The sequence below is a fragment of the Chiloscyllium plagiosum genome, chromosome 24, assembly GCF_004010195.1.
Source record: "Chiloscyllium plagiosum isolate BGI_BamShark_2017 chromosome 24, ASM401019v2, whole genome shotgun sequence".
Classification (NCBI taxonomy): Eukaryota; Metazoa; Chordata; class Chondrichthyes; order Orectolobiformes; family Hemiscylliidae; genus Chiloscyllium; species Chiloscyllium plagiosum.
The window spans coordinates 8,259,663-8,285,043 of NC_057733.1; the positions used below are offsets into that span (position 1 = coordinate 8,259,663).

The 25,381-nt window shown below is 42.9% G+C and overlaps 1 protein-coding gene across 7 annotated transcripts in view; it reads left to right on the forward strand.

Annotated features, from left to right (window-relative positions):
- LOC122562009 (voltage-dependent T-type calcium channel subunit alpha-1G-like) overlaps positions 1 to 25,381 on the forward strand; it is a 304,845-nt gene that overhangs the window by 6,370 nt on the left and 273,094 nt on the right. For all 7 annotated transcript variants that reach the window (XM_043714394.1, XM_043714395.1, XM_043714398.1 and 4 more), the window contains exon 2: positions 8,229 to 8,362. In XM_043714394.1, coding sequence (XP_043570329.1) covers positions 8,229 to 8,362 — 134 coding nt within the window. The remainder of the gene's footprint in view (positions 1 to 8,228; positions 8,363 to 25,381) is intronic.

Below are 25,381 nucleotides of genomic sequence, written 5' to 3' on the forward strand. Positions count from 1 at the left end.
CTGCGACTCCACTTTCAAGGAGCTATGAACCTGCACTCCAAGGTCTCTTTGTTCAGCAACACTCCTTAAGACCTTACCATTAAGTGTATAAGTCCTGCTAAGATTTGCTTTCCCAAAATGCAGCACCTCACGTTTATCTGAATTAAACTCCATCTGCCACTTCTCAGCCCATGACCCATCTGGTCAAGATCCTGTTGTAATCTGAGGTAACCCTCTTCGCTGTCCACTCCACCTCCAATTTTGGTGTCATCTGCAAACTTACTAACTGTACTTTCTGTACTCCTCATGGCAATCTATAGTGGTGAGTTTTTTTGAGGTTAGGTGATTGGACAACAAAGTGACAGATGCAGTGAGTATAAAATGAGGAAGTGTGACAATATTCATTTGGTCATAAGAGCAGAAAAAAATAGAATATTTTTACAAAATATGTGAATGTTGTAAATGTTGATGGTGTGTGTACTCAAACAAGATGCACAGAAAGTTGGCATACTGCTACTATGGGCAGTTTGAATGGCAGAGTTCCTTTTGGTCTTTCTTGCTCAGGATATTGTGTACATGCAGAATCAAATCTTGTTATCATGCACAGCATTGGTGAAATTATGCCTGGAATTCACCAGTTTTCTCATTTCCCCTATCCCCACCTTATCCCAGCCCCAACCTTCCAACTCAGCACCGCCCTCTGGAATGGTCCTACCTGTCTATCGTCTCTCCCACCTATCTGCTCCACCCTCCTCTCCGACCTATCACCTTCATCCCCACCTTCATCTACCTATTGCATTCCCAGCTACCTTCCCCCAGCCCCACACCTCTCCCATTTATCTCTCAGCCCCCTTGGCCCACAAGCCTCATTCCTGATGAAGAGCTTATGCTCGAAACGTTGACACTCCTGCTCCCCGGATGCTGCCTGACTTGCTGTCCTTTTCCAGCACCACTCTCTCGACTCTGATCTCCAGCGTCTGCAGTCCTCACTTTCTCCTGGAATGCTGTGTACAATTTTGGGCTCTGTTTTTATGGAAGGCGTTGGTGGAATGAACATTCACTATATTGGTCCCTAAGATGAGAAGATTGTTCTATGATGTGAGACAGGGTGAATTGGAACTACATTCTCAGAAGCTTAGAAAAAGAGAGGTCAACTCATTGAAATACATATGATTCTGAGGGGGGTGACTGAGAGGCTATTTCCCCCTGTCTGGGACATAGAATCCCTATATGTGGAAGCAAGCCATTCAGCCCATCCAGTTTACACTGACCCTCTGAAGAACATCCCATCCAGACCCACCTTCTCCCTGTAACACCGCATTTTCCATGACTAATCCACCTAACTTACACATCATTGGACACTATGGACAACTCAGCATGGCCAATCCACCTAACCTCCACATCTTTGGACTATGGAAGGAAACTGGAGCACCAGGCAGAAACCCACACGGACACGGGGAGAATTTGCAAACTCCACACAGACAGTCACCTAAGGGTGAAATCAAACCCAGGTCCCTGGTGTTGTGAGGCAGCAGTGCTAATCATTAAGCCACCGTGCCACCAATCTAGAACATGGTGCAGAGTCTCAGGATGCCGAGCTGGTCATTTAGGACTCCAATGAGGAGAAATTTCTTCACCCAAAGGATTGTGAATCTTTGGAACTCTCTACCCCAGAGGGTTGTGGATACTGTCTCATTCAGGCTGAGTAGACAGATTTTGGATACACAAAGAATGAAGAGATTTGGGGAGCAGGGAAGAAAGTGGTGTTGAAGTCAAAGGTCAACCATGCTCATATTCAATGGTGGAGCAAGCCTAAAAGACAACATGCTCTATATTCCTGCTTCTATTTCATACGTTCTTACATTTCTCTAAATCCTTGGTCTTCATCACAAAATAACAAAGGTAAGTAGCGCACCCATGTGTCCATTCTTTATATATCAGCAAAGATAGTGAGTATTGTTAGGCTATTTAGCCTCGAGGGTCATTGTTACTGAGCCTGAGATGCAGGGACATTCTCCAATAGTCACTGACCACTCACCCGAACTGTTTGCTGGTCCTCTCAACTGAGAAGTGCATGCTGATAATAAAACCCAAACCTTGCAGAGCTGGAACATCTCAAATCTGCCCAATGCTGAGTTCATGGATCTGTAGAGGTTTTACAGCAACTTGTCAACAGCCATGTGCCTATGAGGGATGCTGTCAACTCCTGATGGCTATAAAGTGCATATAGTAAGTGAGGATTACTCTACCTGACTTCATTCCTATCTTCACTCATCTGCTGCTGAAACCCTCATCATGCCTTTTTTAACTCCAGGCTCATCTATTCCAATACACTCCTTGCTACCCTCACAACATTTACAGTCTGTAACACTGAGGTCTTCCAAACCTCTGCTGCCTATGTCTCAACTTAAGCACGTTCCATTCACCTGTTACCCCTGTACTTGTTGATTAGTTTGGATTCCTGTCAAGCAAGGTCTTAATTTCAAAGTTCTCATCCTTCTTTCCAAATCCTTTCATGGCCTATCTCCTGCCAACCTGCAACCTTCTGAGATACCCGAGCTCCTCAAATCCTTGACACCTTGAAACCTACCTCTTTGACAAAGCTTTTAACCACCTGATCTAATATCTGCTTATGTGGCGCACTGTCATGTTTTGTTTTATAATATTCCTGTGAAACGTTGTACCATTTTGAAACAGCAATCTGTATGTGGTGTTCACTTGTAGCTGACATACAGAACAACACGAGTAGATGGAACCATAAGCAGTGATAGCCAGATCAGTTGTTTCAGGAATGGTCTGTGTCATTTGGTTGTACAACATTACATTTCCGTCTGTCTCTCGACTATTCTCAACTTCTAAGAACCCACACTAACCATGAACTTCGCAGTGCCTTGCAATGTTTCATTACATCAAAAGTGCTATATAAATAATGGTAATGATTAGGCTCATCTATATTGTCTTTTTTTTGGAATTTGCAACAGAAGAATAGTCACTTCAGTGAGGAATCAGAAATTAGACAGGATTTTGGAGCAAGATTAGGCCAATTGGCCATTCAATAAAATGGTGACTGATCACAACTTGACTTTGTTGTCTCCTCCCACATGATGCTGGATGCCTTCACCAATCAAAAACTTCCCGAACCCAATCCTGAATAAATTTAAAGTTCTCAAAGCCGCTACCATCGAGGGGAGAGAATTCCTCATCCTAGTGAGCCTCTAAGGAAAAGAGAAATCTCATGTCCGGGTACAAAAGGTTGTTCTTAAACGATACCCTCTAGTTTTAGTCATTTTTTTGTGACGAAACAAACTCTGATATTTGCCCGATCCAAGTAGGAGAGTCTTTCAAAGGCTAAATTATGGTTCAAGAGGTGAAGTTGAAAGCTCCTTCTCTTGTTTTACCACACCTGGATCCGGTTGTATATTCTGATTGGACAGATTCTTGCAGATTTCGAAATTCCTACATTTAACTGTGCTACACACTTAAAATGTCCCCTCCCCTCATAATCCAAAATACTTTTTATAATGAATGAACAAACACATTTAAAAAATGATCAAGATATTTAATTTTATTCTAAGGTCCCTACAATGTTGTCTTATTTAATCTTGCTGGGTGTGGATATTGCTTTTGCTGTCCATCTCTAGTTGCTCCTGAACTGATTGGATCTTTCGGCCATTTCAAAGGACAGTTTAAAAGGCGACTTCATTCATGTGGTTCTGGAGTCACAAGCAGGCCAGACGCGTTAAGGACTGTCAGATTTCCATCTCTAAAGGGCATTGGATATTTAGATTTTATAACAATCCACACATGGTTATCATTAAACTAGTTTCAACAGCAGAATTTATAGAATTCACATTTCACCCTCTATCATGGTGGGATTTGAAACCATGTTCCTAGAAATTATCCTGTGGCTCTGAATTATTAGTCCACTGACCTCACCACGATGTACCTACCTCCCCTCCTACTGTGTGCATGCACATAGCATCATCTCAGGATTAATCTGTAATTCTTGGAAATTCCGAGTGCAGTCCTTGAAGATTGACAGTGCAGAATCCGGTACATTAACCCCAAGCTTCACTTTGGTTCATTAATGCAAGTCATTGAGAGACCCACGTTCTCTTCAGCATTACGGGCAGATGTGAGACGTTTTTTTAATGGCATGTTTAAATCAGCAACAGTCTCCTAACCATCAAATTTCAGCAAACGCTGTATTTTTAAAATTAGTTTATCTTATGCAACATTAAAAATGGAATGTTTGCCTAAATGAACTGTGAATGATTGCTTTTTTTAAACGTACATGCTGTTCGCGCTTCACCCTGTCAATCAATACAGTAAACGGAATGTCAGGAGCTGATGTCTAGTAATATTAAAAGAGAGATTTTTTTATTAGATTTAGGGCAGGTTGCACTCCCCAGCTGCCACAGTGAACCCTGTGGGCTTTTGACTTTGGCTTGAACTGCAAAGTACAGAACTGCTGTCGAGCTGAAGGAGACCATTCTCCCCAAGGTGCCTGTTCTGGTCCTATTACTGAGTGCCAATCTCCTGTGCTTTCCCCATACTCTTGCAGACTACTTCATAAGAACTTAAGGAATAGATGCAGGAGGTGGCCATTCAGCCCATCAAACCTGCTCCACCATTCAAAAAGACCATGGCTGATCTTTTCATGGGCTCAGCTCCACTTACCCGCCCGCTCACCATAACCCTTAATTCCTTTACTGTTCTAAATTCCATCTATCTTTGCCTTAAACACATTCAATGAGGCAGCCTTGACTGTTTCACTGGGCGGTGAATTCCACAGATTCACAACCCTCTGGGTGAAGAAGTTCCTCCTCAACTCAGTCATAAATCTGCTCTCCCTAATGTTGAGACTATGCCCCCCTAGTTCTAGTTTCACCCACCAGTGGAAACAACCTCCCTGCTTCTATCTTATCTATTCCCTTTGTAATTTTATACGTTTCTATAAGATCCCCCCCTAATTCTTCTAAATTCCAGTGAGTATAGGCCCAGTTTATGCAATCTCTCCTCATAAGCCAAACTTCTCAACTCCAGAATCAACTTAGTGAACCTCCTCTGCACGCCCTCCAGTGCCAGTCCATCCTTTCTCAAGTAAAGAGACCAAATCTGCACACAGTACTCCAGGTGTGGCCTCGCCAGCACCCTGTACAGCTGTAACATAACCACCCTGCTTTCAAACTCCATCCCTTTAGCAATGAAGGACAATATTCCATTTGCTCTCTGAATCACTTGCTCCACCTACAAACCAAATTAACTTAATTGATTCTGAAAAATCATCCAATGTCTTCCTGACTGGCTCGAGTGAACCTGTATTCACGGCATTTCCAGGCAGTGCTTTCCATACCCTAACTACTTGCTGAGTGAAAAAGACTTTCCTCACATTACTTTTGCTTCTTTTGCATATCATTTTAAATCTCTGCCTTCACATTCTTATTCCTTCCGTGAGCAGGAACAGTTGTTCCCTCTCTACTCTATCCAGCCCACTCAAGGTTTTGAAAACTTCAATCAAATCTCTCAGTCTTCTTCTCTTTAAAGAGATCCACCCAACTGAAGGTTCTTCAACCAGTTTCTCATTCCCGCGACCGTTCTTACAAGTCACTTGTACACTATCTCCCATGCATTCACACCTTTCCAATAATATAGCAGCCATGACACTGCACTGTACTCCAGCTGAGGTTTAACAAGGGTGTTATACATGTTCAACATCACCACCTTGCTCTTGTACTTCATGCCCTTATTAATAAAGCGAAGGATACTGTACTTTTCATTAACTGATTTCTTCAACTGGCATTCTGCCTTCAGTGATCTGTGCACACATCGACCCTGTGCATACTGTCTGCTCTTGCATCCCCTTTCGAATTGTACTCCCTTACAGTATCTTTCTAATCAAAGTGTGACACCTCATATTTCTCTGTGTTAACCCTCATCTGCCACCTACCTGTCCACTTCATCTACTTGTCAATGTCCTTGAGGAGGAAGTCAAACTAAAGAACAGATAACTGGCATTCAAGATGTGCAAGTTCTCACTGTCCAAATGTGACCACCAGTGGGTAATATGCGCAAAGGTTGGTGCAGTGCAACAGAGCTCAAGTGTAACTTTCCCCTTAACAATCCCATGGGAAGCAAACACTAGCAGATGGGTGCACAGTAGTTAGCACTGCTGCCTCACAACGCAAGGGACCCGGGTTCGATTCCCGCCTAGGGCGACTGTCTGTGTGGAGTTTACACATTTTCCCTGTGTCTGCGTGGGTTTCCTCCCACAATCCAAAGATGTGCAGGTTAGGTGAATTGGCCAGGCTAAATTGCCCATAGTGTCAGGTGCGTTAGTCAGAGTTAAATATAGGGCAGGGTAATGGGTCTGGGTGGGTTACTCTTTGGAGGATCGGTGTGGACTTGTTGGGCCAAAGGGCCTGTTTCCATATTGTAGGGAATCTAATCTAATCTACTCCCCCATCCTAATTTACACCTATCCGATATAGAGCTGCCTTTAATGATTTACAACCACCCAATGTAAACAAGCCATCCAAAGAACACTCACTAGGTTTTGTCCCTGGCGTCATCAATTGTCTGATGATTTGAGGATGGCATCTAATATTTTTCTGCCAGGACTGGACTGACCAATTATTGATCACAAGTTGTTATTAACGTGGGGAAAGACATGCCATGAGGTAGTAGGACCAGATTTCTTTTGTTTCCTTTCCCTCTCCGACACTGCTCTGTTTCAACATTAATATGTTAAGACATGGAGCTTGATGCAAGTCGACGGATAAGTTGTTTGAGTAATTAGTAGTGAGCTTCTCCCAGACGTTAATATCAATACTACCGCACTTCAAGGAGAGTTCCTGAGTGACCTGCAGCTGGTCATCTCATCAAAGATCAACTGCCCTCTGAACGAGCCTCAGTCAAAACCAACATGGCCAACATAGAGAAACAAGATCTCCATTGGTGAATGGCTGTAGGATCATTTCTCATTCTGCATTGAATGTACAAGGTACTCTCACCATCTTCAGTTCTACAAAAATGAAATTGGCTTGTTGTTGGATTTTGCTTCGAGTAAGCAATGTCAGCCCACACCTGGCCAGCCACATCTTCCATCCTGCCGTACCTGTTGAAGGAGACACACTGGAATATAATGCAGATTTCCACATTGATTTACACACATCATAATTAACACAAGCCCAATTTATCCCTTTCCAATTTGCCCTTATCCAATTTACTCTGGACTGAGTTAACCCCCATCCAAATTAACCTCCATTGGTGCGACCCTATGTTTGATTTATACCTGCCTGATGTATATTCATCCAATTTACCCCCACCCAATGTAGCTCCTGGCCAAATTCCACCTGCCCTTTTACACCAACCCAATTTACACCTATATGACTTACAAGCAGACAATGTACCCCACCCACTTTTTACCAGCCCCATTTGCACCTGCCCCACTTATACACCGTCCCTGCTTCACACCTGTTTTCAAAGCATATCTGTCCGAATTCACACTCCTTTCTGATTTACCCTCATCCACAGTATGCCCCTCATAACTTACATTCTGCCTGCCCTCACCAGCAGCCTTCCCTCGCAGGGGTCTGGGATCCACCAATGATCCTTAGCCTCTGGTGATGATAAGCCAGCTGCAACCATTTCCTTCCTGGAAACTATTCTGACCTTCTGACCTCTGATTGACCTGCAGCTTCTGCCTCTCGGGTCCTTGATCTGGCAAAAGCCTTTCACTGTACAGTAAAATGACTGAGTCCAGCTATTGTCATATGAGAAGAAGTGGGCCTCTCTTTGGCTCTCCAACATGTGACGGAAAACACCATCAGCTCCATTAACTACAGCCCAGGGTTAGGAAACAGATCGTCATATTCTAAGTGACTTATGGAACAGGCTTGTGGGTGGAATGGCCTGCCATTGTTCCTGCCTTCCAGCAGCACTACGCTCAGAAGTACCAATGTCCTATTGGATTGGAGATTTTCCAATGAAATTATCTTAATCATTTTTTTACAAGCAATTTGCTCACAGGGCTTAGACATAAGGAGATCAATTATGCGTCAGATTCCAGACTGAACAGTGTAAATAACCTGCCTTTTCTCTTAGTTGCTGTCTGACAGCTCCTCTGTGATCCAATCCCATAAATGTCAGGTTTTTGAATAACGTGGTGGACAGTCACAGCCTAACGTCCCTGCTCCGGCCTTCACTCAAGTCTAACACATTGACTGCCTACTCATTCTGTTTTTCAGGGTTTCGATGATTTCATCTTTGCATTTTTCGCGGTGGAGATGATTGCCAAGATGGTAGCTTTGGGAATCTTTGGCCCGAAATGTTACCTCGGTGACACGTGGAACCGTCTTGACTTTTTCATTGTTATTGCCGGGTAAGTTCTCTGAGCTGATTGGATCTTGGCTGTTGCCTTCTTGTTCATTGAGTGTCTTATAGAATAGAGCGGTGTTAAAGTGCATTCTGTTAAAAATTTTTTGTTGGTGTGTTCTGGTTAAATATCCTGCTGTCATTTTGTTGGCTCTTTGTCACATGCACACTTTCAAGACAAATTCATCAGGACTGATTGCGAAAGATGACACTGCCCTAAGATATTGATAAACTCACGCATACGAACAAATCCACTCCACAGTCATCTCTCTGGAAATCTTTGCATGGGCTTGCACTTTAATTACCACACCACTAGACAATCATACAAGGCCCAAGAATTGTGACTGCTGCACTATCAGTTATAAATGCAGACCGTGTTAAGTGGATAAAAGTGCTGTGTGACATAAAAATTATCCCCTCTTTCAACTCAAGTAGCTCCAACAATTCATCAAGTCCATTAACTTAACAGTCAAAGCTGACTTCCAAGTGTGTGTTTTTTTTCTTTTAGTTAAGGGAACTAATCTGTCCAATCCCATTGACAAACTTGACAAACATTGCCCTCCTCTCTTACACCTTGTTGATTGCGCTTCAAAAAGTATCTTATTGGTTGTAAAGCATTTTTGGAATGGTCCAAGTGTGTTATAATGAGAATGGATGTGTTAACTGTGTATCATGATGCCACAGGGACCTGCAGTCACATGCAACAGCCTGCGAAGTAAGGTTGGAACAATGTGCACTGGGAAAAAGTGAACCTGCAGAGAACTGTGTTATGGACAAGTAAAAGCCAAATACTGCAAATGTTAGAGATCTGTAATAAAGATGCAGAAAGTGCTGCAGTAACTCAGCAGATCCAGCAGCACCTGTAGAGAGAGAAAGAGAGTTAACGTTACAAATCCAGAATGCCTCTTCTTCAGACCCCTGCACTTCTCGAACACTTCCTATGTTATGTGCAAAGATGGAAACAAAACAGTTTGCAGAACCAACAAGAGACAACAGTAGTAGCTCTGAGAGAGCAGGAAACTATTACAGGCCACAAAGAGACGTAGATAACTAATGTGTGAACCCTGAGCTGCAAGTATTTTGACAACACAGGCCACTAAAATCCTCAAGGTGCTGTAGAAAATGAAAGCTTCCTGTTTCAATATAATGTTCCAGTCAGAAGAAAATTATGTTCTCAATGGTAAATTCTTTGGTACGGATGTAATTGACTTGGGACTACTCACTGGAAGTTAGAAGAATGAGCGTTGATCTCATTGAATCATATCGGATTCTTAAAGGGCTTGACAGGGTGAATGCTGAGAGGATGTTTCCCCTCGTGGGAGTGTCTAGGAGCAGAGGGCATCGTTTCAATATAAAAGGGTGCCAATTTAACACTAGGATGAGGAGGAATTTCTTTCTGTCTGAGGGTTGAATGTCTTTGAAACTCCTTGCCACAGAGCGCTGTGGGAGCTGAGTCCTTATGAATATTTAAGGCTGCGATAGATATGTTTCGGACCCAGGATGATTCTGTACAGCTTGGTGAATGGGCAGGCATTGTACCTTCTGCCTTTATACAGGAAAGTACCAGAGAAAGAGAAAACTAAAGCAAGAATGTGTAATTCAGGGCGCCACAGAGGGAATGGTCACTCGAGGAAGTGGAAGTGGAAGATGTTTTTGATCGTGCACTCACGTTGTTCTTGCAGAAAGGCCAAAGGTCATCAGGGACTGATGAGATTAAACAGGCAGGCAGCAAAAATCTGTCACAGTTGTGAGAGCAATTAGATGGGCTCAATGTTGATGTTTTTGAATTGGGATAAATCCCCTCAAGGTCCTTGTTGATTGTAACCAAACAGAAATCCTCAACTGAGGAAAAGGAAAGGGATATGTTTCTGAAGGTAGACGCACCAATTTAGTTTCAGTGCAAATAACAAAACTGGGAAAACAAGATGGAGTGGAATGTGGATTAGAAAGGAAGCATATTCCACGCAGTTGTGGAAGTGCAAAGCCCATCACAAGAGATAGAAATATTAAGTGAGAGAGAGAGAGAGAGAGAGAGGCTGCACCCATCTTCACTCCACATTCATACACTTTTCCTTCCATACATCACAGAGGAACAATGTAATGCATTGAAACTTATTTTTAACTCTTATGAACCAAAGCAAATTAGTGAAAGAAAGAGTATTTGGTTTATAAACAAAAAACAGAAATTACTGGGAAAGCCCAGCAAGTCTGGCAACATCTATGGCGAGAAATCTGAGTTAACGTTTTGGGTTCAGTGACCCTCCCTCAGAACTGATGGTAGTTAGGAGAAAGTTGGTTTATGTGCAGAAGACAGGGTGAGGGGAGGGGGTAAAGAGTAAACGGTAAGTGGAGATACAGCCCAAAGAGAGAGAAGAACAGGTGGATAGACAAAGGAGTGGATAACAGTCAGCCTAGGAGAATGGATGTAGTTTTGCTCGCTGAGCTGGAAGGTTTGCTTCCACTAAAGCAAACCTATATCCAGAACCTCAACCTGAGCTACAAATCTTCTCAAAGCTCTCTAGCCTAGGAGAATGAATGGCTGCTAATGGGGACTGTTAGTGACTAACAATGAGTAGTGTGTAATAGCAGACCATGTGATGACCAGGCCTGGTGTGTGGGGGTTGGGATAAGGACATCGGATAAGATCCCTCAAGCCCTGAAGTTGTTTAACTGGATATTGAGTCCAAAGCCTGTGGAGTTCTCAAGCAGAAAATCAGCTCCCAGCTTGCACTGAGCTTCGCTGGAGCACTGCAGCCAGCCTGAGACAGAGATGTTGACTAGGGAACAGGGTGGGGGTGTTAAAGTGGCAGGCAACTGGAAGCTCAGGGTCTTTTTTACAGAGAGAACATAGATGTTCTGCAAAGCGGCTATCCAGTCTACGCTTGGTTTCCCCTATGTAGAGGACACCACATTGTGAGCAGCGAATGCTGGAGACTAGACAGTGTGAAGTGCACGTAAAGCGCTGCTTCACCTGTAAAGTTTGTTTGGGCCCTTAGATAGAGAGGAAGGAGGAGGTAAATGGGCAGGTTTTACACCTTTGAGTTCAACAATTTTAGGGCTTTAGGTACTTTCTCCCATGTCCTTACCCCAACCCCCATACACCAAGCCTTGCTCTCACATGGCCTACTATTACACACAACCCATTGTTAGCTTTTTCAGCAATTTCTGTTTTTGTTTCTTGATTTCCAGCATTCACAGTTCTTTTATTTTTTATTTAGTATTTGGCTTATGACCATCACTGATGTGTGATATCTACCACCCACCTCATGCCAAGCTCATTTTTCTCCACTTGCTGCTCAATTACTAATCTGTCGGTATTCTGTTGCGAACAATGCATGAATTGAATCGCCATGAACCGCACTTGGATACAATCAGTCCCACAAGTGCCTCACTGAACTGTAAGCAGTTAACGTTTGCAATAGCATTCATTTTGTGGCTCTCTTACCTCGCAATCAAACTCTGTCCTTTTTTGGCAATGAGAGGCTCCCTCCATCCACCTGTCGATTCCTTTCATTATGTTATAAACTTGGATCTTATCCCGGATTCTCTATTTTCCAATGAGAACAGATGTTGTTGTCTAATTACATTTACAAAAAAAAAATGTTCATTTTCTAAGGTTTCCCTTCAAGTGATTGACCACATATGTTCCACGTGCCTCTTGTTTGAAATAATAGAAGCCTTGTGATGTGGGAAGTGTGAAATCTCTTTCCCCATTCTCTCCCATACCTATTGGGGAGAACAGAAATGGAAAGGGATGGTTTAAAATGAAAGAAACCACTGTCACAGCTTGCTCCAAGCCAGTAATGACATTTCCTCTGCTCCTGAAATTCCAGCTTAAAACTCCCTTCAGTCACATTAGGTACATTTATAATGTGGCCTCAATGTGTTGATTGTATATCTCTCTGATACACCTATGACAAGTAGTAAGAGAAGGAGAGTGCCCAGTCAGCCATACATAATGCAAAGTGATTTCCCCCAAGCTATTATTGCATTTCCATGCAACAAACCAGGATAGGGCTTATACAATTAATAGTAGGGCCCTGGGTAGCGTTGTAGAACAGATGAAATTAGGGAGTCAGATACATAATTCTTTGAAGTTTGCATCACATATGGACAGGGTAGTTAAAAAGGCTTTTAGCACATTTGCCTTCATTGCTCAGTCCTTAAGTATAGGAGTCGGAAAGTCAGGTTGAGAATGTACAGGACATCGGTGAGGCCTCTTCTGGAGTACTGTGTCACCCTGTTATAGGAAAGATATTATTAAACTCGAGAAGGAGAAATTTGCCAGGATGTTGCCAGGTATGGACAGTTTGAGTTATAAAGTAAGACTGGATAGGCTGGGACATTTTTCACAGGAGCATAGGAGGTTGAGAGGTTTATAAAATCACACAGGGTACAGATAGAGTTGGTGGTAGTTTTCTTTTCCCTGGGAGGGATGATTTCTAGACTACGGGCATATTTTAAAAGTGAAAGGAGAGAGATTTTAAAAAGATATGAGGGGCACATTTTTTACATCGAGGTGGTTTGCATCTGGAATGAACTTGCAGAGGAAGTGGTGGATGGAGGCATGGTTACAATGTTTAAAAGACAGTCAGATAAGTACATGCATAGGAAAGGTTTCGGGGCCAGGAGAGGGCGAGTTTAGTTTGGGATTATGTTCAGCATGGACTGGTTGGACCGAAAGGTCTGTTTCAGTGCTTTATGACTCTACTGCCTCTGGCAATCATTTACAAACTGTTCCACAAATAACTATCTATGGGAGCAAAAGTGGAAAATAAGGAGAAACTCGAAGCTGGTGTTGATACTCCACACATACTGCCATGACACTCCGAATTCACTTTGCGACATTAGTGTATCTGCCCTTTTTTCTCTCTTGTACATTTATTTTGCACTTCTCCTTCGTGCTTAATTTGTTCAGTTCAACTATTCCACAAGTGAGCAAATTCCACATTCTTGCTGGGAATTCCCGACTGGATTCATGGTGACTATCCCATATTTAAAGCCTTGGACTTTTCACACATGGAATCATCTTCCCTGCAGTCACTTATCACAATTATAAAGACCTCTACTATGCTGCCACTTAGTCTTTTCCCATCTAGAGAAAAGCAATACAAACTATAAAGTCTTTCCTTATATGTACAACCTTTCAGTTCTGGTTCATCTTTGCAAATTGTTTTCACTCCTCGCCCAGGCAGGTAACCATGTGACATTGTGCAGTGACCTGGTCTCATTGACTGCTGTCCTTGCATTGCATTAACTTTTATAATAAATCCTTCAGCAGAGGCTTCATTCTTCAAAGGAACAAAGCAGCTTGTGTGATAATAAGGCTGTGTGGTTCAATATGAGTAGATCAAGAACATCTGCATATATGCGATCCGAAGGCATTTGAGCATGAGGAGATTTAATGAACATTCGGATGTAGTTCAATACACCAGGGCACCAAACAAATAGCTTTGTTCTGCCTCTGTGTGGTTGGTGAATGTGGGTTTTTATTGTACAGTCAGCTATTAGCTTTTCCGGGAATTGTTTGTTGCCATGAAATCCTACCACTAGAAGACAGTAACTCTACAAGGCAGAAAGATAAGCATATTAGCACTGCTACTTCACAGCGCCAGGGACCCGGGTTCGATTCCCGCCTCTGGCAACAGTCTGTGTGGAGTTTTCACATTCTCCCCATGTCTGTGCGGGTTTGTTCCGGGTGCTCCGGTTTCCTCCCACAGTCCAACGATGTACAGGTTAGGTGAATTGGCCATGATAAAATTGTCCAGAGTGTCCAGGGATGTGTAGGTTAGGTGCATTAGTCAGGGGAAATAGGGCAGGGGAATGGGTCTGGGTGGGTTACTCTTTGGAGGGTCAGCATTGACTTGTAGGGCCGAATGGCCAGTTTTTACACTGTAGGGATTCTATGATTCTATGATAATGACAAGAAACAAGAGTAGGCCATTAAGCCCATCAAGCTTGTTCCACCATTCAATATGGTCATGGCTGATTGTCCAACTCAGTCCCCAGTTCCCACTTTCTCCCCATACTCTTTTGATCCCTTTAACCCTAAGAAGCATATCTAACTCTTAGAATCATAGACTCGCTACAGTATGGAAGCAGACCATTTGGCACATCGAGCTCACATTGACCCTCCAAAGAGCAACCCAGCTAGATCCACACCCTACCCTATAACCCTTGCTAATCCAACTAGTCTGCACATCCCTGAACACTATGGGCAATTTAGCATGGCCAATCCGCCTAGTCTGCACATCTTTGGACTGTGGGATGAAACCCACGCAGACATGAGGAGAATGAAATCAATGCTGAAATTGAACCCAGGTCCCTGGTGCTGTGAAGCAGTATTGCTAACCACTGAGCCACCCTTCTTAAAAGCATTCAATGTTTTGGTCTCAACCTCCTTCGGAAAATACCACAGGTTCACCATTCTCTGGGTGAAGACATTTCTCATCTTAGTCCTACCCTGTCTGTGACCCCAGATACTAGATTCCCCCATTCTCAGGAACACCCTTCCAGCATTGACACTGTTAAACATTTACAGGTTTCTATGAGATTCCTTCCCTTTTCTTCTAAACTCCAGTGAATGTAGTCCTAATGGATCCAGTCTCTCTTCATTTGCCAGTCCTGTCGTCGCAGAAATGGGTCTCGGAAACCTTTGTTGCTCTCCCTCCATGGTCAGAGCATCCTTCCTCAGATGAAGAGACTAAAATGCACACAGTACTCCAGGTATGGCCTCACCAAGGCCCTGTATTAGACAGAATAACTCAATGAGAAAATCCAAAATCAAAAAGGTCTCTTCATACTTGTGCAGTTTGATTGTAATAATTTATGCATTAGTATCCCTTAATGCCACCTAAGGTTCAAGATGGCAGCTCACCACCACCTTGTTGAGGGCAACTGGGGACAGGCTCAGCCAGCGACACCCATGTCCCATGAGTGAATAAAAAAATGATTTCATTCGATAAGCAGTTGACCTTTTATATGAGGAAAAGATAAACTAATTGGTAATGTTGAGAAGGCAATGTAGAACATAAGAATAGTTCAATAGATAAAGACTAAAATCCACCAAGCGCTCCTCCTATCATCCTGGCTTCCACATATGATGCAACAGTCGGAGTGTTTTTGGCAATTATTCGACAAGATCTTGTGATACAGTGTGTAACAGCCCTGTATCTGGGTTCGAGGTTCCAAGTCCCGGTGGGCGGCACGGTGGCACAGTGGTTAGCACTGCTGCCTCACAGCACCAGAGACCCGGGTTCAATTCCCGCCTCAGGCGACTGACTGTGTGGAGTTTGCACATTCTCCCCGTGTCTGCGTGGGTTTCCTCCGGGTGCTCCGGTTTCCTCCCACAATCCAAAAAATGTGCAGGTTAGGCAAATTGGCCATGCTAAATTGCCCGTAGTGTTAGGTGTAGGGGTAATGGGTCTGGGTGGGTTACGCTTAGGCGGGTCGGTGTGGACTTGTTGGGCCGAAGGGCCTGTTTCCACACTGTAAATAATCTAATCTAATCTAAAAAAAGTCCCACCTCAGGACATGATGCCCATTGTGTCCTAATGACAAACAGGTTGATTGCCAATCTGTAAATCCTTCCAACACACCAATGGCAGGCAGTGAGAGCAGGAGAGCTTACTAATCAGCATGTGGTAGCTGTACCACAACAGCGTCTCTATGTTAAAAGGTACCATCCAAAGGTACTTGCAATGAGCAAGCATCACTGTAAATGCAGTGTTGAGAGAGAAGGCAGCAAGTTTAAAAAAAGTACAGTGTTTTGAAGAATGAGAGGCGATCTTATTGAAATGTACAAAATTCTTATATGGATAGAGTAGATGCAAGTTAAAATATTTCCCACTTTTGAGACGACTGGAACTGGCAACACAATTTAAAAATAAATTGGGACGCCATTTAGGAATGAGATGAGTAGAATGTCTTTACTGAGAGGCTGGCGAATTCTCAGACCTCCAGCCCATGTCTATAGAAGCTCATTTTTTGAGTATAATTAAAGTGGAAGTTGACAAATTTAACATGGTAGTCCAGGGTGTGGTGCTGGAAAAACACAAAAAGTCAGGCAGCATCTGAGGAGCAGGAGAATTGACGTTTCGGACATAGGCCTCTGATGAAGGGCTTATGCCTGATACGTCAACTCTCCTGCTCTTCGGATGCTGCCTGATCTGTTGTGCTTTTCCAGCACCACATCTCAACTCTGATCTCCAGCAACTGCAGTCCTCTCATTCTGCAAATTTTACATAAAGGGTTATGGAGATGGTTTGGGTAAAAAAATATTGATCAGCCACAGGATTGCAAACTGGTGGCACAGGCTCGACAGGCTGAGTGGCCTACTCCTGTTCCTATGTTCCTGTTCACTTTTCGTAGGATTACCCCACAAGCATGCACATGTCATTGCGATCAATCTCCATGAATTAGACTTGGCCATGAAACAAGGAAAACCTCAGTGTTGGTGGTTGTGGGTGTCATTTGGAACGCTGAGTTAAACTCCAGAACGCTAAGGAAGGATGGAACTGGAGCCAGTGTTTTCACACTTTAATGTGATGCTTTTCCAGAACTGCACATTATATTCATAGTTGAACAGCCTCTCTTTCAGCCCATGTCTACTTAGAGGGGCACAAGTGAAATCCCAGGCAATGTTCTGCTTATGAGTAAACAGTTCATATACCTTTAGTACCAGGAGGTTCTTGTGACTGAGTGGTAATGTTCCTACCTCTGGCCCAGTTGCATTGAGCCAGATATGTGTGATTTCATACCCGAGTGTGTTGATTGAAAGATGTTTTCACAGTTCATACAAAGTCATCTGTTCCTCAGTATGTTACACACACCACATATCGTGCTTCAACTTATTTACATTCTGCATTCCAAAAGTTATTACTGAAAGAAATTCACTCTGATTTGCAATCGTTTCAATGGTAAAGGAGTGTGTGCTTGTGGAGAATCATGATATTTCTTGATTGATTGATTTATTGTCACTTCTACCGAGATACAGTGAAAACTTTGTTTATGAGCAGTATAGGGAAATCATAGCAAGCAAGGACATGCAGACTTCTTATTTTCCATTGTATTGAAGCCGTAGCTTTCCGATTAGCACTTCACTTCCCCTCCCCATACCCCCTCTCAAAAGTGTTGTACTGGGAAATCATTAATACCAGCTCCCGTTGTTCCCTCTGCCTCACTCTCGGCATTTGATTGTGACTGGGTGGGATATTTGGGGAGGGGAATGTTGGTGGGAGTTAAGAAAGAACAACAGCTGCCATGAAGGTGAGGTATTCAGACAACACAGCCCGTCGGTTTTCTGTGTTTAACTGTAATACAGTGAATGTCATTTGTGTCTTTGCATTAGATTCTGGTTGTCTACAGTCATTAGTGGATAACCAAGAAAAGGTTTGAGGGATTCAGTTCCTTCAAACGTTGTCTCAATTAGGGCGTAACATTTCGAGAAACTGAACTGAACATATGTGGCAGTAGCTGCGTGCTAAAAAGTAATATTTCTTTCCTTCGTCTTGATGATTTTCAAACACAGCTATAGTAGGACAGGAAAAATAGCCCTGTTGTTCCTTTCAAGAAGTAATTGTTCAGCACCTTCAATGCCCAGGATGTCTATATGACCGGCCAGGATAACCATGTGTTCTGGCTTTATCCAGCTCTGACATCATTTTAATGAGAGGCTGCATGTTTGTACTTCGTGAATGTTTCCCCTTTTCAAAGTCTTCTCGTCACCTGCTTTGTATTAAATACAGCTCCTGCTGACCAGAATGTGCTGCTTTGAGCTTGGATTTTGACAAGAGAAGGTTTTCTAACTTAATCAAATTCCATTGTGTTCTCTTGGCAGACACGACCTCACACCATTCGTTTCTCATTTAATCCCCCCCATCTCTCAATCCCTGATATCTTTACATAGAGTAAGCATCTCAGTGGACACTGTACTAGTCACTTTATGAAACAAATATTTAAACACCTTTGATGCAAACTCTCTTCCTTTTATATGGTATTAATAGAATTGATGTAAATCTTACATGTCGTGTAAGATACAACTGAATTTATTGTCTTTCCAGGTAGTGTAACGTATCCTTTCAAAAAGTTCAAACATCAACATCTCATATAGGACGAAGGAATGATTTGGAGGAGCTGGTGTTGGATTGGGGTGGACAAAGTTAAAAATCACGCAACACCAGGTTATAGTCCAACAAGTTTATTTGGAAGCACTAGCTTTCGGAGCGCTGCTCCTTCATCAGGTGGTGTGTGACAACCAACTGATGAAGGAGTGGTGTTCTGAAAGCTGGTGCTTCCAAATAAACCTGTTGGACTATAACCTGGTGTTGCGTGATTTTTAACTAAGGATGAAGAAAATGTACTTTCTCTGTTTTCTGGTGATGGGCCATCAATTAAAATTCTCACTGAGTCAAGAGGTTAGGAGTCTTTTTCTCCAGTGAAAGATAAGACCATAAGACATAGGAGTAGAAATTAGGCCATTCAGCCCATCGAGACTGCTCTGCCATTCAATCATGGCTGATAAGTTTTTCAACCCCATTCTCCTGCTTTTTCTTCATGACCATTGAACACCTTAACAATCAAGAACCTACCCATCTCTGTCTTAAGTATAGGAGAAAGTGAGGTCTGCAGATGCTGGAGATCAGAGATGGAAATGTGTTGCTGGAAAAGCGCAGCAGGTCAGGCAGCATCTAGGGAACAGGAGAATCGACGTTTCGGGCATTAGCCCTTCTTCAGGAAGCCCTTCCTGTCTTAAGTATACTCAATGACCTGGCCTCCAAAGCCTTCATAGGCAGTGAATTCCATAGATTCACCACTGTATGGCTGAAGAAGCTTAGAGTCATAGAGATGTACAGCATGGAAATAGACCCTTCGGTCCAACCCGTCCATGCCGACCAGATATCCCAACCCAATTAGTCCCACCTGCCAGCACCTGGCCCATATCCGTCCAAACCCTTCCTATTCATATACCCATCCAGATGCCTCTCAAATGTTGCAATTGTACCAGCCTCCACCACTTCCTTTGTCAGCTCATTCCATACATGTATCACCCTCTGTGTGAAAAGGTTGCCTGTAGGTCTCTTTTATATCTTTCCCCTCTCACCCTAAACCTATGCCCTCTAGTTCTGGACTCCCTGACCCCAGAGAAAAGACTTTGCCTATTTATCCTATCCATGCCCCTCATAATTTTGTAAACCTCTATAAGGTCACCCCTCAGCCTCCAACACTCCAGGGAAAACAACCCCAACCTGTTCAGTCTCTCCCTATAGCTCAAATCCTCCAACCCTGGCAACATCCTTGCGAATCTTTTCTGAACCCTCTCAAGTTTCACAACATCTTTCCGATAGGAAGGAGACCAGAATTGCATGCAATATTCCAAAAGTGGCCTAACCAATGTCCTGTACAGTCTCAACACAACCTCCCAACTCCTGTACTCAATACTCTGACCAAGAAAGGAAAGCATAGGTTTTTCCTTTAGTCTAAGGCCAGGGCCTCCTAGTCTCTCCAACAACCATCAAAATTAAGGGAAAATGGTAGATCACAGAATGATAACCGAGGATTAGCTTTATTAAAAGAAATGAGGATAAAAAGCTGCATTAGAGTGATATGCAGGGTCATAAAGAAAAAGTAGGACAACTGAATGATTCCAGCACAGAGCTGACACAGTCACAATGAGTTAAATGGCATCCTCCTTGCTGTAAATTCCTCTGATGCTCTGAAACTAATAAGTGTCAGACTTTTACTGAGAGAATTGCTTCCCCTGCACAAAATTGTATATAACAGGAAGGGATGATCTAATTGTGCTGTTTAAAATGATTAGAGTGGAAGTTCCAGGATTTTGACCCAGCAGCAATAGAGAAACAGAAATATATTTCCAAACCAGCAACACTGTGTGAGCTTGAAGGGAACTTGCAGATGGCGGTGTTCCATCTGCTGTCCACTTCTTTGGGAGTGGTAGAGATCGCAAATTTGGGAGCTGACTGGTGAACTTGTATTTTGTAGATGGTACAAGTTCATACCACGTATACCTCAGTAGTGTAGTGAATGGATTTTGAAGGTGGTGGATAGGGTCCCAGTTAAGCAGACTGCTTTTTCCTGGATGGAGCTGAATTTCTTGAATGCGTTGATACCATTCTTGTCCAGATTATTCTAATCACCCCTCTGATTTGTGCCTTTTAGTTGGAAAGTCAGAAGGTGAGTTACTTCCCATGGAATTCCTAGCCTTCTTTTGTAGCCACAGTATTTATCGTTAAATGCAATGGTATGGGGAAATAGCAGGAGATTGTGTTGTTTTAAGGGGATTCACAATCTCACTTACCTTATATAGACAGTCAACGATGTGTGGCAATTTTCTAATAGTTTATTGAGAAACATCAATTGAAATGTGGTGCATTCACTATTGAGGTGAAGAAAGACAATATACGACCTATGGTGGATGAGAAAATCTCACTGATCCTGTAGAATGGAGGTGTAGAAACAGCACAATCCCATGTCCCAGTGGTCTTGAGGTCCTTCTGGGTAGCCATCACTGGTCTTTGATGGCAGCCATCTTTGTTCTTCCCTCAGGTTGATATAGGGGAACTCCTGGTCTTCCCTCAAGAAGATGATGGCTTGACTCCGTCCCCCTATCTCCCCACCTATCTCTATTGAAATATATTATTTTGGGGCTGGCCATCTCCTCTGTGCCACTCAGCTGTTTAAACCCTCATGACCAATGACCATGGGCAGCTAACCATGATGCCAAGAGAGCGTTGTCCCCTCCACCTGACAGTTTGCTTTCATTCCTTCAAAGAACAGTACTTGCTTAATTTTCAGTGCTCCGCATAGATAACGGAGTCGGGTGGTACTTGATAGATCTTGGATGTGAGTCATAACCTCCATGATTCTTATGATTTCTCCTCTGTTTGCATATACTAGAGATTTACATTTACAGAAGGCTAGTTACTAATGTGACACATTTCAATGAGATCTCATGCTACTCAGGAATGCTGAAGAAGGCAAGTTTAAGGGGAACACCAATTTCCAACCATTGGGGTAATTAATGAGCATTTAATGAGCCAGTAGTGCAAGCGTGATGGGCCGAACGTCCTCCTTCTGTGCCATAATACTGCTGCGATTCTGTGATTCTATATAACAGGCAAGTAACTAAGGATAAGGCTATCATAAGCCTTGCATTGTGGAATGAGACAGCTTTATTAGTAACCTTGTTGTAATAGGTCCACTGGGAACTAGTGATCATAATTCAGTTGAATTCCATGTTGAGTTTAGAAATGATGTACTCCAATCACAAACAAGCACCTTAATCAAACAAAGCTAATTACATAGGTCTGAAGAAAGAACTGGCTAAGATTGACTAGGTAAATAGACTAAAATATATTGCCATAAATAAACATTGGGAAACATTTAAAGAAACAATTCAAAATATACAATGAAAATACACTCTATTGAAAAACGAGAAAGATCCATTTTGCATTTACTCAGGAAGTTAATGATAGTCTTTGATTAAAATGAAAAGCTTATAATGCATTAAGTTACATCAAATGTTTAGAAAGGCAAATGGAATGTTGGCATTTACTGTGAGGGGAATGGAATATAACAGTAAGGAGCTTTTATCGCAGCTGCACAGGGTCTCAGTGAGACCACATCTGGAGTACAGTGTAAAGTTTCAGTCTCCTTATTTGAAAAAAATGACATAACTGCATTTAAAGTAACTCAAAGAAAGTTCAGTCCATTTGTTACATGTGGACATATAAATATACAGAACAAGAGAAGACCGTTGGTCCTGAAGAAGCTGAGGAGAAATTATGATGGTTAATGAACTAATAGCGGCGATATCGAACAAATATTTTGTTGTCTGTCTTCACAGTAAAAGATACGAAAATTAAGGAGGGTAACCTAGGAGACAAAAGGAGCAAGAACGTTAAGGTAATTGATATCAGCACTGCAGCTGGAGAAGAGAAACCAAAGTAATTAAAGCTCCAGCATTGGATGGTCTATATCCTAGGATGCTGAAAGAAATCAAGTGAGATAGCGGATGCAATTGCCAAGATGTTCCAAAATTCCTGGAATGCTCTGAACAGATCAGAAGTATTAATATAATGTGGTTGTGAAAGGAAGGATGGAGGAATAAGCAGGGACCTACTGGCTGGTTAGCTTGATATCAATGGTCAGGAGAGAGCTGCATCTATTCATCACGAAGCCTTAACAATGAAATGAGAAAATCGCTGGGTGATCAATATCAGCATGGTTTTACCAAAGGAAAATTGGGTTTGACAAATGGATTAGAATGTTTTGAAGATCCAGCTAAGAAGATAGATAAAGATGAAACTGAAGATGTGGTATACATCTTTTTCCAAAAGGCTTTTAGGAAGTTGCTACATAAAAGATAAATAGTGATGATAATACATTAATGTCGATAAAGGATTGGTTATTGGACAGCAAGCAACGAGTAGGCACAAATGGGGTGTTTTCAGGTTGACACGCACTGTCTAGTGAAATACCAGTGAGTGCTGAGGTCTTAGTTATTTGCCTCTGTATTAACAATTTAGATGGCAAAAGCACTGTATCTGAGTTTGCAGATGATACAAAGCTAGGCAAGCTGTGAAGATAATGCAAAGAGGCTACAAAGTAGTATAGATGGTTAAGTGAGTGGGCAGGAAAATGCCAGCTGGAGGATAATGTGGGGAAGTGTGAGGTTATTCACTTCGGTCATAAGAATAAAAAAAATAAAATATTTGTGAAAGGCGTGAAACTTGGAAATGTTCCTGTTCACACATAAAGTCAGTATGTATACATTTGAGCAAAACTTGTATTGGCCTTTATTGCAGAAAATCTTGCTCCAATTGCACATGGCACTGATAAGACCACACTTGGAATGCTGTGTGCAGTTTTGTTCTCCATATTTAAGTAAGGATAAAAAAGGTAAAGTCGCCATAGTCCTTCTGGACCATAGATTTTTATTTGTGAAGAGTATTTAAGGTGTCAGAATGGAGATCGGGAAATGGAGTTAAGATACAACTCAGCCACGAGAAGTAGGCTCGATGGGGTGAGAGGTCACTTCCCTTCAGGGATCAAATTGCTTTCTGACTAAATCCAGCACAGTGCAAATGGCTGATTTATTGCAGCAGTGCTCTCCTCTCTGTTAGCAAATGAAACCCAGCACCTTGAGCCATTGAGCTTGGGTCCCTCTCTCAAGCTAAGGTTTGAGAACATGGCATCAGTATGTGGATTAATGCCCAGCTGCTCCTCACAGGTGTGGTGCTATTTCCCACGCACACTTGCCCGAGTAGCCCTTGGTTTTGGTGAATTTGACTGCCAGACTCTTGCCAGATTATGCCTCCTCACTTTTTCCCTGGTCGAACTACTGTTTTCGTAAGAGACTTTGCTTTTCACATCTGGATTTCATCAAAAACAATCGATTTTGACCACAACCAGATTTGAAAACAAACTCAAGCAGCACGAAGAGCGGTCTCAGGCGAAGGTGTTGTTAACCCCTTTGGGGTTTTCTCTTTCCTGCCACCCAGCAGAGCTTCAAAGGTGATGTATCTGTGAAATCTCAATGAGTGAATGCCCTTCCTGATATGTCATTGAGCCATGTGGTTCAGAAAGGAATTGGTGCAGTGTTCAGTCATTCACTAAACCAGACTGGGATAGTGAGAGGTCTGCTACAATTTCCTTCCCTGCTGGTGACATTGCATTTATGATTAGATTAGATTAGATTAGATTAGATTAGATTAGATTTGATTAGATTAGATTATTTACAGTGCGGAAACAGGCCTTTCGGCCTGTAAACAAGTCCACACCGACCCTCCGAACAGCATCCCACCCAGACCCATTCCCCTACATTTACCTCTTCACCTAACACTACGGGCAATTTAACATGGTCAATTCACCTAACCTGCACATTTTTGGACTGTGGGAGGAAACCGGAGCACCCGGAGGAAACCCTCGCAGACACGGGGAGAATGTGCAAACTCCACACAGGCAGTTGCCTGAGGCGGGAATTGAACCTGGGTCTCAAGCGCTGTGAGGCAGCAGTGCTAACCATGCCACCCACAAATAAAAAAAGGCCATTTGGCCCAACAAATCCACACCAACCCCCCTACACCTATTAGTCTACATTTCCCTAACTAATACACCTTACCTCCACATCCCTGAACACTATGGGCAATTTAGCATGGCCAATTCACCTAACCTGCACATCTTTGGATTGTGGGGAAGAAACCAGAGCACCTGGAGGAAGCCCACGCAGACATGGGGAGAATGTGCAAACTCCACACAGACAGTCGCCCAAGGCAGGAATCGAACCCAAGTCCCTGGTGCTGTGAGGCAACAGTACTAACCACTGAGCCACTGTGCTAACCCGACTGGCATTATGACTGGCGTTAGCTTAGACTAGATTCCCTCTACCTAATGAAAACAGGTAATTTGGCCCAACAAGTCCACACTGACCCTCCGAAGAGTAACCCACCCTACCCTATATTTACCCTTGACTAATGCACCTAACACTATGGGCAGTTTAGCATGGCCAATTCACCTGACCTGCACATCTTTGGATTGTGGAAGGAAATTGGAGAACCCAGACACGGGGAGAATGTACAAACTCCACACAGACAGTTGCCCGAGGCGGGAATTGAACCCAGGTCCCTGACGCTGTGAGGCAACAGTGCTAACTGCTGAGCAACTGTCCCGTCCTGTGAGCTGTTCCTCAGTGGTAATACTCTGGGTCACTAAGACAGAGTTTAAGAGTTTGAATCCTGCTCCAGACATTTGAGCTGACAGTTATAGTATAGTGCTAAGGTAGAGTGCTGCATTGTTGGAAGCCAAAGTCCCATTTCCTTTGGATACAACAATCCCATTATGCAATGGGAGCTCTCCTTGGTACCCTGCTCAATAGTCTTCCTTCAAACCATTCATCAGTAAAAGAGGTTGTGCAATTCTATCACTGTGAGATCTTGCTGTCCGTAAACTGGACTTTTAAAAAACATGTCAATGACAACATGGCAAAAGGAAATGATTGGTGGAATAG